This window comes from Hemicordylus capensis, chromosome 3 (assembly GCF_027244095.1).
Source record: "Hemicordylus capensis ecotype Gifberg chromosome 3, rHemCap1.1.pri, whole genome shotgun sequence".
In the NCBI taxonomy this organism is placed as follows: domain Eukaryota; kingdom Metazoa; phylum Chordata; class Lepidosauria; order Squamata; family Cordylidae; genus Hemicordylus; species Hemicordylus capensis.
This window is the reverse complement of record NC_069659.1, coordinates 242,254,233-242,269,855: the sequence shown is the minus strand read 5'-3', so window position 1 is coordinate 242,269,855 and position 15,623 is coordinate 242,254,233. Positions and strand designations below refer to the sequence as shown.

The 15,623-nt window shown below is 46.6% G+C and overlaps 1 protein-coding gene across 2 annotated transcripts in view; it reads right to left on the bottom strand.

The window, feature by feature from the left end:
* The window catches only part of PAPSS2 (3'-phosphoadenosine 5'-phosphosulfate synthase 2), a 71,295-nt gene extending 57,454 nt beyond the window's left edge, over window positions 1-13,841 (bottom strand). For both annotated transcript variants that reach the window (XM_053306400.1, XM_053306401.1), the window contains exon 1: window positions 13,664-13,841. In XM_053306400.1, the coding sequence (XP_053162375.1) occupies window positions 13,664-13,690 (27 nt within the window). In that variant the 5' untranslated portion in view covers window positions 13,691-13,841. The remainder of the gene's footprint in view (window positions 1-13,663) is intronic.
* Between the last annotated feature and the right edge of the window lie 1,782 nt (window positions 13,842-15,623).

Genomic DNA, 15,623 nt, shown 5'->3' with positions numbered 1-15,623 from the left:
GCCCACCTCATAAACAAGGTTAAGGGAGAGAGCAGCAGTGACTCGAATGGGCATGTGACCTGCGTGCCCAGGAATTCTATCCAGATTGTTTGCATGGAAGGTAAGCTTCTGCTGCGTTTGTCACCACCCGCCCTCAAGCCCGCTCAAGGATTCATGAGAACGGGCTCAATAAATAAGATATCAGATCTGTGAGCCATCAGGTAAATTGCTTTTCTATGATTTGGGCAAGTCTTCCCATCAAAGTAATAGCTAATTCTTTGTCTTCAAAACCCACGAGCAATCTCCCAACATCTAGCCTGGATATCTGCATAGATAAAAAGTGGTGTTGTTTTTTAATTCACACCTAGCTCTGCAGTTTCCTAGTGTCAGACAGAAAAAACACAAACATTTTTTTTTTAATGTCTCTTATAAAACATGCTGGATGTGAGTTTTATCCTGGCTTCATTTAGCCCTCTCCAATGGAGGACTCTTGCACATGTGAAGGGTTCTTTTTCCAGCTAGGGTCAAAGACTACTTCAAACATGCAGCCAACTTTCAGCCTTTAGAATCCAACTTTGTAACTAAGACTATTAGCCTCCTGACCCCAGCAACATTGCAGGGGAGAATGAAAGGTAAACCGCTTTGCTTTTGAACATCTGCTTTTGCAATTTTAATTGCCTGTAAACTGTTCCTTTAATTATATTAGATTTTTACATGTTTTAATTCTGCTCTAGTCTGTGCTGGAATGGCTTAGTTCTGCTCTACTCATGCTGCCATTAGGCCATTTTGCTACTGGAAAGGCGCTGGAACATTTTGGGAGGATTGCTCCTTTTGGGGGCTAAAAAGGGAATATCCTGCTTTAACACACTGAACCCTTCCTATAGGGCTCTGGGAGAGTCAAGTTGTGATTCGATAGGCTGTCAGCCTGCCTCCATGGAGAGTAAACAGCTGATGATGGCAGCGTAAAAACCCTTTTAAGGGAGCAATTTGGGGGAGCGCAGCTGATCAGCATCAGGCCCCATGCTTCCTCCACACCAGGTGTGGGACAGCAGCGTTTTAACTAGAGAACTAATAACTGGGGAAGTACCTTAAGTGGTGCAGCAGGGAAATGCTTGACTAACAAGCAAAAGGTTGCTGGTTCGAATCTCTGCTGGTGCTATATTGGGCAGCAGCAATATAGGAAGTTGCTGAAAGGCATCAGCTCATACTGCATGGGAGGAGGCAATGGTAAACCTCTCCTGTATTCTACCAAAGACAGCCACAGGGCTCTGTGGTTGCCAGGAGTCGACACCGACTCGCCAGCACACTTTACCTTTACGTTATTAACAGAAGAAGCAGTAGGATAGGCATTTACTCCCTGGCATCTCAGTAGTTTGAATACAGCCTCCTTTGCTGACAACAAAGAGGTGAATCAGGTTTGTTGGGGGGTTTTGCCTTTGCAAAATAGATGATGATGTAGGACACAGTTGATACTTTTAAACCGATCTGTGATGTTCTTAAGTTCAAAAGATGTTACAATACAGGGGTCTGTAAGAAAGGATGTTTGCTGTTTAAATGATCTTATAGTTTCCTAACACATTTATAAAACTGTAAAAAAAACAACTGCACAAACAACACAACACACAGCATGAGCTAACCAGATTTCATAACCTTCAGAGTACAATGAGTCCCATAAGCATCCTTCTCTAATGGTTTATTTCCAGCCACAGAACTTCCCTAATGAGCAGAGGCTAGAAGACACCACCGTAAGAAAATACCCTTGTGGAATAATAACAAAAACAAAACAGTACAGTACCACTTTGTTACAAAAACAATATGAACAGAATTGAAATAGCCTTGTGCACTTACCCTATTCGTACTCACCTTATATTCTGATCTGAGCATGTGTTCATTAATTGAAAATTTGGTGAACAAATTTTATATTAGACCAAATAAAAACATGTGTTACAGTTTTAAGGCAGTTTTGGAAATAGTTTGAAAATATTCCTTGAGGCTATTCACACACATGTGCCAAACCGGGCTAAGAGAGTCCAGGCCAGCTTTGCACATGCATGTGAACCACTGGGATTGAGCTGCTGGGATTGAGCGAGCACTCCCTTAACCTCATTTATTTGCTCATGTGTCAGCTGTGGCTGCTTGCTTGGATGGGGGGATCCCAATAATGCACCACACACTTGTGTGGTGCATTACTGAAGCTCTGGGGGAGCGGGGCAGCGCATGGCAGTGCATCCCAGCACCCCGACCCTTGGAGTTACAGGGAGCAACCGCTGGTTGTCTGGGTGGGCAATCCGCCCGCCCAGGGAAGCAAGGACAATCGTCAGCAGGAAGGGTAAGCCTTCTCCCTGCAGACCGCCCCAGAGCTCTTCTCACTAATCGCGAGAAGAGTTCCCTTGCCTACATTCCCCATAAGTAACCAATACACTTTCCCCCATCCCATCTAACTTCTCACCAGGGCCAGCTCCAGGATTTTAGAGGGCCCATAGAATAGACCCCCTTCTACTATCTGGTAAGATCCCATCTCTCCTCATGCCTGGGACACCTGCTTACTCCACCTTCCTCCCTAATGGTTGGCTGGCACCTAGCAAACTGCAGTGGGTGTTTGGCCAGCTTTCTGCAGTTTAAAAGGGTGTCATCTTCATGTCAGAGTACTGGATAATGGAACCTCAGTCACAGGAAAGTCTAATAGCCATATGTGTACAGACTTAAGGTGGCAGTGTCTGACAGCCCACTGGTAGTAGTCCCCTGCCAGTGTCTTGGCCTGAGCAGCCACTCAACCTAGATTCTGGAGAGAATGAAGAAAATAGGGAGGGTGGAGCTGGGGCCCCCGTAATCTTTGAACCCATTCACTCAGTTATAGCTACACCCTGGTTCTATTTTCACAGTCACTTCTATAGACTAGAAGCACTGCTGCACAAATCAGAGATCATAGTTTAGTTACCTCTTCGCATAGTTTATACATGATCCTACCACGATCATAACTTGGTAGACTGTTTGAACACAGGATTTCATTAAAAAAAGTGGTGGCAATTAAAGAATCTTTAATAAAGGTTGAAAAACTGTTTCAAACAAGAGTTAACAGTCTTGAGTTGGATGAACAAGTTTGACTAAGGAATTTTGAACAACTCCTTGGGAGTTTAGGAGTTTAGGGAGTTTGACTAGGAGTTGGCAAGGGCCAGGTGCCTTTTCACCAAAACAAACAAAACCCCTGTTCACTCTCCCGGTTCACCATGAGTAAGCAACCTTTTGTCTATTGTAGCTTTTATTAAGTTATAAGTTCTCACAGTATTTTAAGGACTCCTATATTAACATTTTGATAATATGCAAATACATTTAAATTTAATTTGATTGCTTATTAAAAGGCAGTTGATTACTAATCTAAAACCTTTAATTGGTTGACAGCCCTAATTCTCACAAGTATATTGTTAATTCATATATTAATTCTGGACTAAAGATTTTGTAATTCTCTCTCAGTCTCCAGGATGGATTACAATAATCCTTTGGAAGCTCTTTGAATGAATGTTAAGTAACATTTTTGTAACACATATAAATAAATAGGATCCAGATTGAGTTAATTATTACTAAGTTCCATTGAAATTAAGTTGGTCTTTACTAACTTGTTTAATTGCTTTCAGTAGTGCTTAGACATGACTAACTAATCTGGAGGCTGCACATTATTTGGAATAAATTGATAGTCTTATTTCACGATGCAAAACTGTTAACCTTATTGACTTGCTGTCATAGTAAATACCAACTGATAGCTTTGTTGGCAGCCTGGAAGTCCAAGGACAATGAACTCAATGAGTGAAAGATTGTCTCACTCCAGCAGTCTCACTACAGCAGTGCACAGTCTATGTTTAGACCGTGCACCAGTCGTGCAAGTGGAAGCATTTATAAAGCTCTCAGTGCACACTTCAGAACTGTGAGTTAAACAAAAATGGAGGTAAAAACTCATGGATGCCAACAAAGAAATCAGCTTAGAAATGTAAAGTGCATCCTTTGTAAAGGTAAAGTGTGCCGTCAAGTCAATCTTGACTCCTGGCACCCAGAGAGCCCTGTAGTTTTCTTTAGTAGAATACAGGAGGGGTTTCCTATTGCCTCCTTCCGTGCAGTATGAGATGATGCCTTTCAGCATCTTCCTATATCGCTGCTGCCTAATATAGTACCAGTGGGGATTCGAACTGGCAACCTTCTGCTTGTTAGTCAAGCATTTCCCCACTGTGCCATTAGGTAGCACCTTTCCCTTTTAAACAAACAAACCTGAAACCTGATTTACAGGTACACTCCTGGGAGTTTTTCCACACCCAGCTTTTAGTTTTCCTCCTAGGTGGCACGAGCTGCGAACCTGGGGGTGAAGTGATCTGGGCTAGAACAAACCGGCTGAAGGGATGGGGGAGAGAACAAACTGGCTGAAGGGATGGGGGGTGAGAACAAACTGGTTGAAGGGATGGGGGGTGAGAACAAACTGTCTGAAGGGATGGGGACGAAATGAAGATGCAGCAGCCAGCCAGATGGGTTGCACGCACAGCTGGGGGAGAACTAGGGGAGCAGATGCTCTGTGCCGGGTCAGCTAGTTTTATTAATAACATAAATTTCGTAACTGGTAAGGGTCCATACTTGAAGATGGCAGGTAACCGTTTGACAACAAAAGCATAGCTGGAAGTGTAGTGGTCTGCTTGTTTATGCAGCTTTATGAGCCTGGGGGTGGAAATCTACCCCAAAATCCGATGAGGGCTAATCTGGGTCAACTGAAACTGAAGGCACTTAGCTGATATTTACACAGTCTTCGTGTATGGATCTGCACATCACTTCTGTTAAATTCTGAGATACGTGATGTTTCAAATGTGTTGGAATTAGTGGTTCATATGCATGTTTACTCAGAAACAACTCCCACTGGCTTACTCTCAGATAAATGTGCATAGAACTGTGGCCTCAGATTCGCGTCTAATCTTGGTAATGATCTATATATGTAATTATCTTAGACATGCCCCTTGCTAATCCCATGCATAGCAGCTCTCGTAAGAGTTCACAAGCAAGAGGAGGGGGAGAGGAAAGTGGCGGCGGCGGGGAACATAAGGCCAACAGATAGGCCAGCAAACAGGCAGGGAGAGAAAGCAGCGGCGGGCGGGGAAAGCAAAAGTGGCAGCAGAGAGGAGAAAGCGGTGGCGGGGGGGACAGAAAGCGGTGGCAACTGGTGGGGGGGATGAAAGCGGTGGCCAGAAAGAGCAGCTGGCCAAGTGGCCAGCCAGAGAAGGGGGAAAAATTGTAGGGGGGAAGAGGGAAGAGGAGGGGGGAGGGCTGAGAATGAGGGTCCAAGAACAAGGGAGGGAGGCTGAGAATGAAGGAGAACTAGAGGTGCAAATGCTCTGCACCCGGGCCGGCTAGTTTTACTTATTATATCTACTACCACGTTTGTTTCTCACTCTTCGTCCAATTATGTTAGTACTTGGGGCTTTTGAGTTTCATCCTCATTCTGATTTTCAGAAAAGTGAAGGGCAGCAGCATCCCACTCCAGGTGTGCAAAAGTTTTGGGAAGAGATAGTATGATCTGAGCTGTCCTCTGTGACAATGTTAAACCTCCAAACTGCTTTGACAACTAGCTGTGGCTAGAAATGTGCTGGAAAATGCACTACAAGCTTTTAGGCTTCACATGTCTCTCTTTGAAAACAGATCTGTGAAGTCTGAAAGTGCACACATCTTGATTCATGTTTGGAGTAAATCTGAGACACATCAAAATATTATGTCGTTGCCTAAAAAAATGCAAGTCCCGCCCCACCCATCTCCCCGCCCAGCTTTTCTCTAGAGCTGTCTTGTACAAACTTGGTGCTGTTTCCTCATCTTTATATATAACTAACTTAACCTGCACAGAGCATCTCTGCACACTAGTATTTGATTGTTCCCCTCACCCCCTGCCACAACCCCCCTCACCTAAGAGATCTCTCCATCCTCACCTGAGCCGTACTTCTCCTCCTTCTCCATCTGGTTGCTTCTACCCCCCTCACCCCTCTTGGTCATTCCCCCATCCCTTTACTCAATCACCCTCACCATCACCCTCACCCCTCTTGGTCACAGCTGCAGTGTTGCTGGTGCCTATTGGCCAAGATGCAGCCCCCTATCCCCAGCGACCTCCCCACCCTCACCTGAGCCCTGCTCCAGCTTCTCCCCACAGGAGCAGCAGCAGTTAACTGAGCCCTTTCTTGCTGCTGCTTGTTCTCCTCAGGCCACTGACAGGCCCGGGTCCATCCCCTGCCAGCCAGCCTGCCTGCCTGAGAATGGCGTTGGTAGCCCCAAACAGCAGCAGTGGCTGACTGGGCCCTTCCTTGCTGCCAATAGGCGCTGCCATGGCCACTCATTCCCCTCAGGCCACTGAAAGGCTTGGGCCTGTCCCTCACCCTTCCTTCTTTCTCTCTTCCCCTCCCTTCTTTTTCTCTCTTTCTCTCTCATCCACTTGCTCTTCCCGTCTTTCTTCCCTTTCCTCCTTCTCTCTCTCTCTCCCTTCCTGAGTTAACAGATCTTGTTCATCTGGTTTCTTCATCTAATCCACACAACAGCAGCCTCCTTCCCCTGAAGGGGCTCTTTCCTCCCTCATGACCTCTCTCTTCACAGACCCCTGCCCACTATCCTTTTATGTATATAGATGCCTCTGCTCTGCAATCAAGAACAACTTCCAACCAGTAACAGCTGCATTCCAATTTACCTTAACCATCCTCCTCCCTATCTGCATATGGAATCCCACTCCCCAATCACCACAGTGCCACAGGCTCATCCTCCCTATCTGCATATGGAATCCCCACTACCCAATCAGGTGCTTCTGCTTGTGAACTATCGTGAGAGCTGCCACGCACGGGATTAGCCACGGGTACACCTTAGAGAATTATCTATCTGCTTAATTCTCTAAGATGGACGGATGCGTGGCAAGCCCCTCCCCTGTTGCAGCCGCGACCAATGAAAAGGTGGGGGCGGAGCTGCTGCTCAGAGACGGGGCAGGCAATGGAGGAAAAAGAAAATGGCAGTGGGTCGCAAAGCAGCCTGAGGAGGCGGCCTGGCCTGGCTGCCAGGAGGAGGAGGTGGGAGGCAGCGGCAGGCCCTGGCCCATCCAGGTGAAGATACGGCAGGGGCAGGCCCTGGCCTACCCACCCGGAGGAGGTGGCAGTGGCCCGCCCTGGCCGGGTCGCCAGCCAGAAAGCGCAGGGGGCAGAGAAGTAGGGAGAAGAAGTGGGCCGGCCGGCCCACCAGCCTGAAAGTGTGGGTGGAGAAGTGGGCTGGCCACCTGGCCAGAAAGCCGGGTGGGGGTGGAGGAAAAGGCAGCGGCAGTGGGTTGGTCGGCCGGAAGCACAGATGCTCTGTACCTGGCTCAGCTAGTTTGTTTGTTTTTTAAGGTAAGTGAGGAGGTAAATCTCAAGCAGGTACCAAAAGAGAGCTTATATTAGTGCAATTAAGTTCTCTAGCACATATTAATTTTTTTTATCCAAGCAACAACTCCAAGATCTTTCACATGTTTGAATACATTGGTGGTGCCCTCCTTCTCTCCTCTCACCTCACTAAACATTTCAAACATTCTACCAACCTCACTCTCACCAACAGAAATTGATTAAATAAAGAGTAATATTCTCTATATTGGCCGCAATCCTTCATATGATAAGGTTGCTTAAACCCCGTTGACTTCAACAGCTTGTGTGCAGGATTGCAACCCTGGTACCTTTGATTCTTTGAGATAATTGACTCTAAAAATGTACACTCCTATCCCAATCACGCGCAGCTTTTAAAGAGCCTAGGAAACACCTATAAGTGCCTGTTTGTCAAACAATGAAGCTAAAGGAAACAAATATTATTCGAAACCATGATAATGTGGTCTTGCAGGGCTTTCCTGTCAACTTATTTCACTTAGGTACTTCTTGAAGAATGCACTTCAGAGAGAAAGAACAGATACTATAAGCCATTGGACTCTGAAGGAGAACCAGCATGGCTTCTGCAAAGGCAAGTCTTGCCTGACTAACTTTTTGGAGTCCTTTGAGAGTGTCAACAGCTGTGTGGATAAGAGTGATCCAGTTGGACTTCAAAAAACTTTTGACAAAGTTCCCCACCAAAGGCTCTTGAGTAAACTTAGCATACATGGGATAAGGAGACAGGTTCATGTGTTGATTGGCAACTTGTTGAAGGACAGGAAACAGAAGGTAGGAATAAATGCGACAGTTTTCACAATGGAGGGAAGTAAGAAGTGGTGTCACCCAGGATCTGGACTGGGACCAGTGCTCTTTAAATTGTTCATAAATGGCTTAGAAATTGGAGTAAGCCGTGAAGTGACCAAATTTGCAGAAGACACTAAACTATTTAGGGTAGTGAAATCCACAACAGATTGTGAGGAGCTCCAAAAGGATCTTTCCAAACTGGGTGAGTGGGTGACAAAATGGCAAATGTAGTTCAGTGTAAGCAAGTGTAAAGTGGGCAACCCCCCACCCCCACAACTTCACATACACTGATGGGTCTGAGCTGTCAGTGCCTGACCAGTAGAGAGAGCTTGGGGTTAGGGGCATATTTATGTTGGGACGTGCCCTGGGTGCCACTTGAAGGGGGGGCGCCATTTTTAAAAATTTAAAAATGGTCACCGAAAACAAAATGGCCACTGTGCATCCTAAAATGGCCTCTGTGAGGCCCTAGGCCATGCAAGGCCTCGTAGAGGCCACTTGAGCATGTGCAGTGGCCATTTTGTTTTCTTGCTCTCTTTCTCTCATTTTAACTGTCTTTCTGAAATACTAGAATATATTCCAAGCAGTGACACAGTTTACTCTGCATATCCTTTAATTATTTTCAGAGTATCTGGGAAAAGTCAAATTCTCCATTTATTATTAAAACGTATGTAATAGTGATGCTACAATGCATAGCAGAGAATTAGACAGGCACTTCTGTTTAGTTTTCCAAGTACACCTCCACATAGTGTTCGGGTATTTCATGATCCCCAGCATACTGAAATTCGTAGTTTTCCAGCATTTTTTGGTCTGGCTATGTCCACTGCTAAATAGTTTTTGAAATATTAAAAGATTAACGAGCTTGACTTGTATTTTTCAGCTGATATTATGGTAAAGTTATCTGAAAGATGGCTGTCAGATGTTTGGACAGGGGGCGCAATTTCAGTGCTTGCCCTAGGCACTATTTTCCCTAGATACGCCTCTGCTTGGGGTTGTGGTGGACAGCTTGTTGAAAGTGTCGACTCAGTGTGAAAAAGGCAAAGTCCATGCTAAGGATCATTAGGAAGAGGACTGAAAATAAAAGGGGATTGAAATGATAATATTATAAGGCCCTTATAAAAATCTATGGCGTGGCCATATTTGGCATACTGCCAAATATGGGAGTTTGGGTCACCATATCTTAAGAAGGACATTGTAGAACATTAAAAGGTGCCGAAGAGGACAACCAAGATGATCAGGGTCTGGAGCACCTTCCTCATGAGGCAATGCTCCAGAATCTGGGGCTTTTTAGTTTAGAAAAGAGGCAACTATGGGGAGACATAATAGAGGTGTATAAAATTATGCATGGGATAGAGAGAGTGGACAGAGAGAATTTTCTCTCTCTCCCACAACACTAGAACCAGGGGTCCTCCCACAAAACTGATGGCCATGAAATTTAGGAACAACAAAAGAAAGTACTTTTTTACACAGTGCATAATTAATCTATGGAATTCTCTGCCATGGAATGTGGTGATGGCTACTAGCTTGGATGGCTTTAAGAAGGGCTTAGACTAATTCATGGAGGATAGGTCTATCAGTGGCTACTAATCTGGTGACTGTAGGCCAACTCCAGCCTCACAGATAAGATGTCTCTAGATACCAGTGGCAGGCAAGTAACAGCAGGAGAGAGGGTGTGCTCTCACCTCTTGCCTGTAGGCTTCTCAGAGACATCTGGTGGGCCACTGGGGAAACAGGATGCTGGACTAAATAGGCCTTGGGCCTGTTCCAGCAGAGCTGTTCTTATGATGTCACCCAAGGAATGCAGCAGGAACTCCTGGGTACAAGGCAATGGATTATGACCCAGGATCCCAGCCTTGTGAGACATATCTGCACTCGTGCCCCAAGTTGCTGATTTATAAACTTTCATTAATGAACCAAATAGGCCCCATACAAATCACTAGAATTATATCCCCAGAATTTGGCAAATTTCCCATTGTGCAGAGGTTCAACTTGTAACTTATAACTATCTTTCATAGCACTGATTTCTTTTCTCTCTGCTCTGTGCGTGTGATGGCGGTTTTCTATCTTGAGCTATCCAAGTGTGTTTTACTAATCTCATTTCTTCTCCTGCAACAACCTCTGGCTTGCTGTACTTTGGTTTCTCCTGCTCACTGCTCTGTACACGCTGTAATCTGGACAACAGAAATTAATCTTTCAGGGAACTCTCAGTACTCTGTGGGTGTTAAGTCAGGGCACATCCAGACACAGAATTTTTGGGGAGTCCAGGACTCTGACTCTGTACAAATGCCAGGGTTAGGAGATGTGGCACTCTGCAAACAGAAGGAATCTGTTGTGCAAAGCTCAATGAAGCTCTGTCTCTCTGATTTAGCTGGGGTTGGCCCCAAGTTTTCTTTTTAAAAACTTTTAGTTTAATAATAAACTGTTACAACCAGCAATGTAGAAATCTACTGTCTGAATTCTCTCTAAATGTTGAGTAGGAAGCAAAGTATTTATGACATCCTTTACTTTAAGAAAGTTTTACATCTACACAGGACATTCTCTCATTTTCAGTTCAACCCTTTAGCACCAAACCAGACACCTGGGAGAAGGTGATGACAATGTAATGGTTCCACGCTGACATGACACTTCTTACCCAGAAGCAGCAGAGGCATCACTGGCCTCAGGGATGACTCCAAGGGCTGGGGGGTAGCGAGCATTCCCCCAAATATCTCCTGCTCCCCCATCCACCAGACTAGAACTTTACAGCAAAGTGTCGGATAATACAGTCAGTATGGTTCTATAGCTTAAATTAATTTTGAAAGGCCTCCATTGTTTAAAGAAACCAATCCACTCACTGCTATACTACAGAACAAGCAGCAGAAACTAGTGCAGCCAAGGAGGTGGGAGACTCTTTCAACCTCCCAGGAGCCAGGTCAGCTCTTAGTTCCGTTCCTGGCAGGAACTGAGATGAGAGAGATCATGTGTGCAGGTGAGTGCAGGGTCATTCCAAAAAGACAGTGAGGCTGTGCACACGAGCAGGCTTGGGCAGCACTGGCAATTTACCCCAGGCTTTAAACTGGGTTAAAGGCTGTGAGCAAGCCCTTTACCCCAGGATTGAGGTCATGAATTCAAGGTTGCCTAGAGTGCCTGACTCCCAGAGGAATCCCTGGAGGCCGGAAAAATGAGTCTTGGTCTCCAGAGATCCACACTGCACGGAGCAGCAACAGATCATGTGGGCGCACAATGGCGTGCCGAAGTGGACATCGCCAATCATCTGGGGGGAAGGTAGGTCCATCCCTGCCTCCCCCTAGCCTGCCCTCCCCCTATTATGGTCGTAAAAAATAGGCTTAGTATTTTCTAAAAGGAATCTGGCCCATTTTCTGAATTAATTTGAAAACGTCAAGCAAGCTTCATTAATAAGGTAAATAAACTAACATTAATTAACTTACCTCTGTATTTAACGTGTAGCTGATCCTCTCTCCCTTAATAACATTCTTTACCACTCCTTTGCTCCCCAAAACTAGTTGTTCTAGAGGCACCCCGATTGTCCTTTACTAATATTCTTGTCTACTATTCATATGGGTAGGAGGCAGTGAGAACTAAATTCAGGGTGCTGTGAAAAGGAAATGCTGCTTAATCCTGAGTCAATGTGAGCCAACTTATCCACCTTGTGTGGATCAAGGGGAATTGGATGTCCTCAGTAAATGCATCCAAATACACTCCCACCTACACATCATTAAAGGTCTGTGCAATCATACCCTAAGCATGTCTTTTTATTTCAGTATACTGGCACTACAAAACAGGCATCAAAGCAAAGAGGTTTTTTAAATGTCACACCAAGAAAGGCTTTGAACTTGAAATGCTTCACTTGTGAATGCTGTTAATGCAAGAAAGCAAAAGTCATTTTTTTCATGGATCACACATTTCAGTCAATGTAAAACTTACATGCAGATCACAGATGTGAGAACTGCAAAAAAACAAAAACAAATCAAAACTCATAACCCTAATTCACATCATTTCTGAAAAGTCATTTTAAAATTCATTGGGCAGCCTACTTTGAAGTGAGGCTTAAACTGAGGTAGGGTTCAAACCAGAATCTGTTTGCAGTTCCTTAAACATGGAAGGGGGGGGTACTTTGAACATGCAGAGTTCTTACCCTCATCACTGAATAATTACAATTACCACAATGAAGTTGGCATCATAAGAAGAGAACTAGCCTTCTAGGTCAAAGAAAAGCACTTCTCATTTTTTAAAAATTCCAAGACCGTGGACAAAATTATTGCAATTTCTTTTAGAGTGCATACAGAACACCAAATGGCCATCATAAAGGCATCTTCTTTCCACTCCTCAAATTCAGTGAACTGTTATCTTCAGGGCAAAAATGTGGGAGGGGATTAAATAAATAAAAATCATTCTGATGATTGGAAATTAATCAATCAAACCAGTAAGCTCCGTGGCTTAACAGTGCAGATGCACCCAAAGGGTTTTGCTGGTCTAGCTCTCTGTCTGCCCCTGCAGACAATATTTGAGTGCAGTGTAGTCATCAGCATCCATGGGCAGCACAAATTGTAGAAGTGGGTGAGTGGTGGAGGCATGTTGGCACAGCCTGGCACTAAGTGGCTGCTGACTGCCTTTCATTTAAGCACCTTTATTCTCCAGCTCCTTTAAGCTTGAGAGGCAGAGGCAGGAGACCAGTGGAGGCTCAGGTGTAAAGTGCACAGAAGCAGACTACTGTTGCGTTAATGTCCTGAAGGACAGCTAGACCACTGAAGGACAGCTAGAGCAGGCTGATGAATGAGAAAAATGAGGATTTGACTGACGGTGGGGGATACAGAGAGGATCTAGCCAAAGTTCAGTGTAGCACACTCATTTGTGCATTTACTCGGGAGTTGGTCTCACTGGATGCAACGGAGCATTAATTTGGGCAGCTTCACACATTACAATGGTTGCTTCTCTGTTTTCAGCCTGTTAAGTAACATGCGGCCATCAGATGTTTATGCAACTTCAAGCACCAGTAACCTCACATGTGTGGACAAACTTGCCTGCAGTTGTTGTGGTTGTTTTCCCCATCGTCTGGGGCTGCCTTACTCCCAAAGTAAATCTGCACAGGTTTGAAGCCTGCTTTCAGCAACTGAACCACCCGGCGGCCTCTCTGCCCAAACCACCCAGCAAGTCTTTCTCAATACCGCTCTTTCCCCTGGCAAACAAGGCGCCAGCGCCCAACTCTGAGAGGGCATGTCTGAGAGGGTATGCCATAAGTTAAGTCCCACGCACTGAACACAGTGGGCTTGATTCCCGAGGAGGCGTGCATCGAACGCCACCCAGCTCAACCTCTTGCGACGTGCCTGCCCTGCTTCTGCCCCAGCTGCGAACCAACCGGCTGCGCTGCCACCGATTGCCGCCAGTCTGGCGAAGAGCGCGCGCGCAGCCGGGGAGCCGCAAAAGCGCTCTCCACAGGCACGGCGATGCGGCGGCTGCTACTGCTGCGCGCGCGGAGAGAGAACTGCTGAGGCAGCACTTACCATCCTTTGCTTCTTGTTCTCGGACATGTTGCTGGCTCGCGCGGCAAGACCCGGCAGCGACGACCGCCTTGGCTGCTGGCAGTGTGGAAAAGGCTAAGAGTTGGCTCCCGCTGAGCTGGCTACTGAGTGGGAAGCGGGTAAGTATAAGGGCCGGGAAGACACGTAGCACTTCCCTGGAGTCTGGACCGCCTTCCCAGTCCACAGCTCACCCCTCCTCCGGCTCCTCCCCTCGCTCTTGTCTCCTGCACCGGCGGCCGCCACGGACGGGGAGAGTCTTGGGCAAGGGGAGAGCGGATAGGCCCTCTGCAGGGGCTGAGGAACCCCCACCCCCACCCCGCTTGAGCGTTTGCACACAGTCATCCGCTCTGTCTGCTCTTCTGGGCATCCGACCCGAGAGATTCTCGTGATTCGCCCTCAGGGGCAGCGCTTCTTGCAGCCAAAGTATTGTTCTTTCTCACAGAATAATTCCCTCTTAAGGTGTACTTCGCAGCAACGGACAGAGGCAACGTTAACACTCCTCCCGAGGCAAAAGCGCATCCTTACCTTCAGGATATTCTCAGAGGGCACTAGGCTAAGGAAACCTGAGTGCAAACCAAGGAAGCCGAAGAGCACCCTGGCCTGAGCATAGTGATTTGGGGTCATGGGGTGGAGGTGGTAGAGGTTGCACCGTTCTGAGCATCTCCATGTGGACCATGCTGTTTGACTGGGGGGCAGGGGCGTAGCAAGGTTGTAGTGGTCCCAGAGACAAGATTTTAAAATCCCCCCCCCCCCGCCACTGAAGCTCTCATGAAGTGCCCTCTGGGAATATCCTGTGTCTGTGCAAAAAGAAGGTGACAATGAGCGCAATGAGGACCTAAGTGCTGACTGACGGTAGAGTTGCCAGCCCGCAGAAGCAGTTGTCCCAATGCTCTTCTTTTTAAGTCTGACTATCCACAGACCAGGCATTGCCCAGGGCAACTGTTCCATGCAGTAGGGTGGTAGTTGCCTCAGGCACAGGTATAGGGAAGGGTACAGGAGATGGCAGGTGCCAAGCCCCCATAACCACAAGCACCACCCTTCCTTGCCCATTGAGACCCACTGTTCATTTTACACTCCGTGCCCCACTGCAGCGCACCTCTTTACCCTTCCCCACTGAGCTGGAAACACCCCTCCTACCACTGCCTGGCTTGGTGGCATAACCTGAGAGTGCTTGTCAGGGGCGTAACAAGGCTGGAGTGGGCCCAGAGACAAAATTTTAAAATGGGCCCCTCACTGATACACACACTTCACAATATATAGTGCACTCACACTCACATCCCCATTATGCCAGCTTCTCTAGAAAACTCCACTCCCTCGCTTTAACCCCATCCCTCCACCCTCCCATAGGGAAGAGCGCTCCGGCTCAGAGTTGCTTCTGCAGACAAGGACTTTGCTGCATGCATGCCGCCTTTGCTCCGAACTTGGGGTTGGCTTTTCTACAGCACCGAAGCTCTGTGGGTGTTGGGGAGTCATGTGACTTGCCTCTGGGGGGGGCCCTCGAGGTGTGGGGGGCCCCAGGCAGCCGCCTCCCCTTGCCTAATGGTAGTTACGCCCCTGGTGCTCGTATGTCTCCATGCTACCTAGTTAGATTACCCTCAAAAAAATGAGTGCCCACCTCATATAGAGAAGTGTCCTGTTGTCCTTTGCCTCAGGCAGTAAAATGGACCACCTCTGGAAATGACAGTGGTGCCGGAGCAGGGGCACTTTTGCAAAACCACAGAAAGGCTCTTCCTTTACCGTGACCAAAAACAAGTTAAGAATTTAAGAACTGTATTGCTACAAGAACATAAAGGACCAGCTTTTTGTGTCTTACAGTGGCTGGCCGCAACACTCACTAACAGGACAACAATTGCTAAAATTGCTACCTGTTCAAAACTTAAAACATAATATTTAGTGATTTTATCCATAATGAACAGAACATATTATGGATATAGTTTGTTTA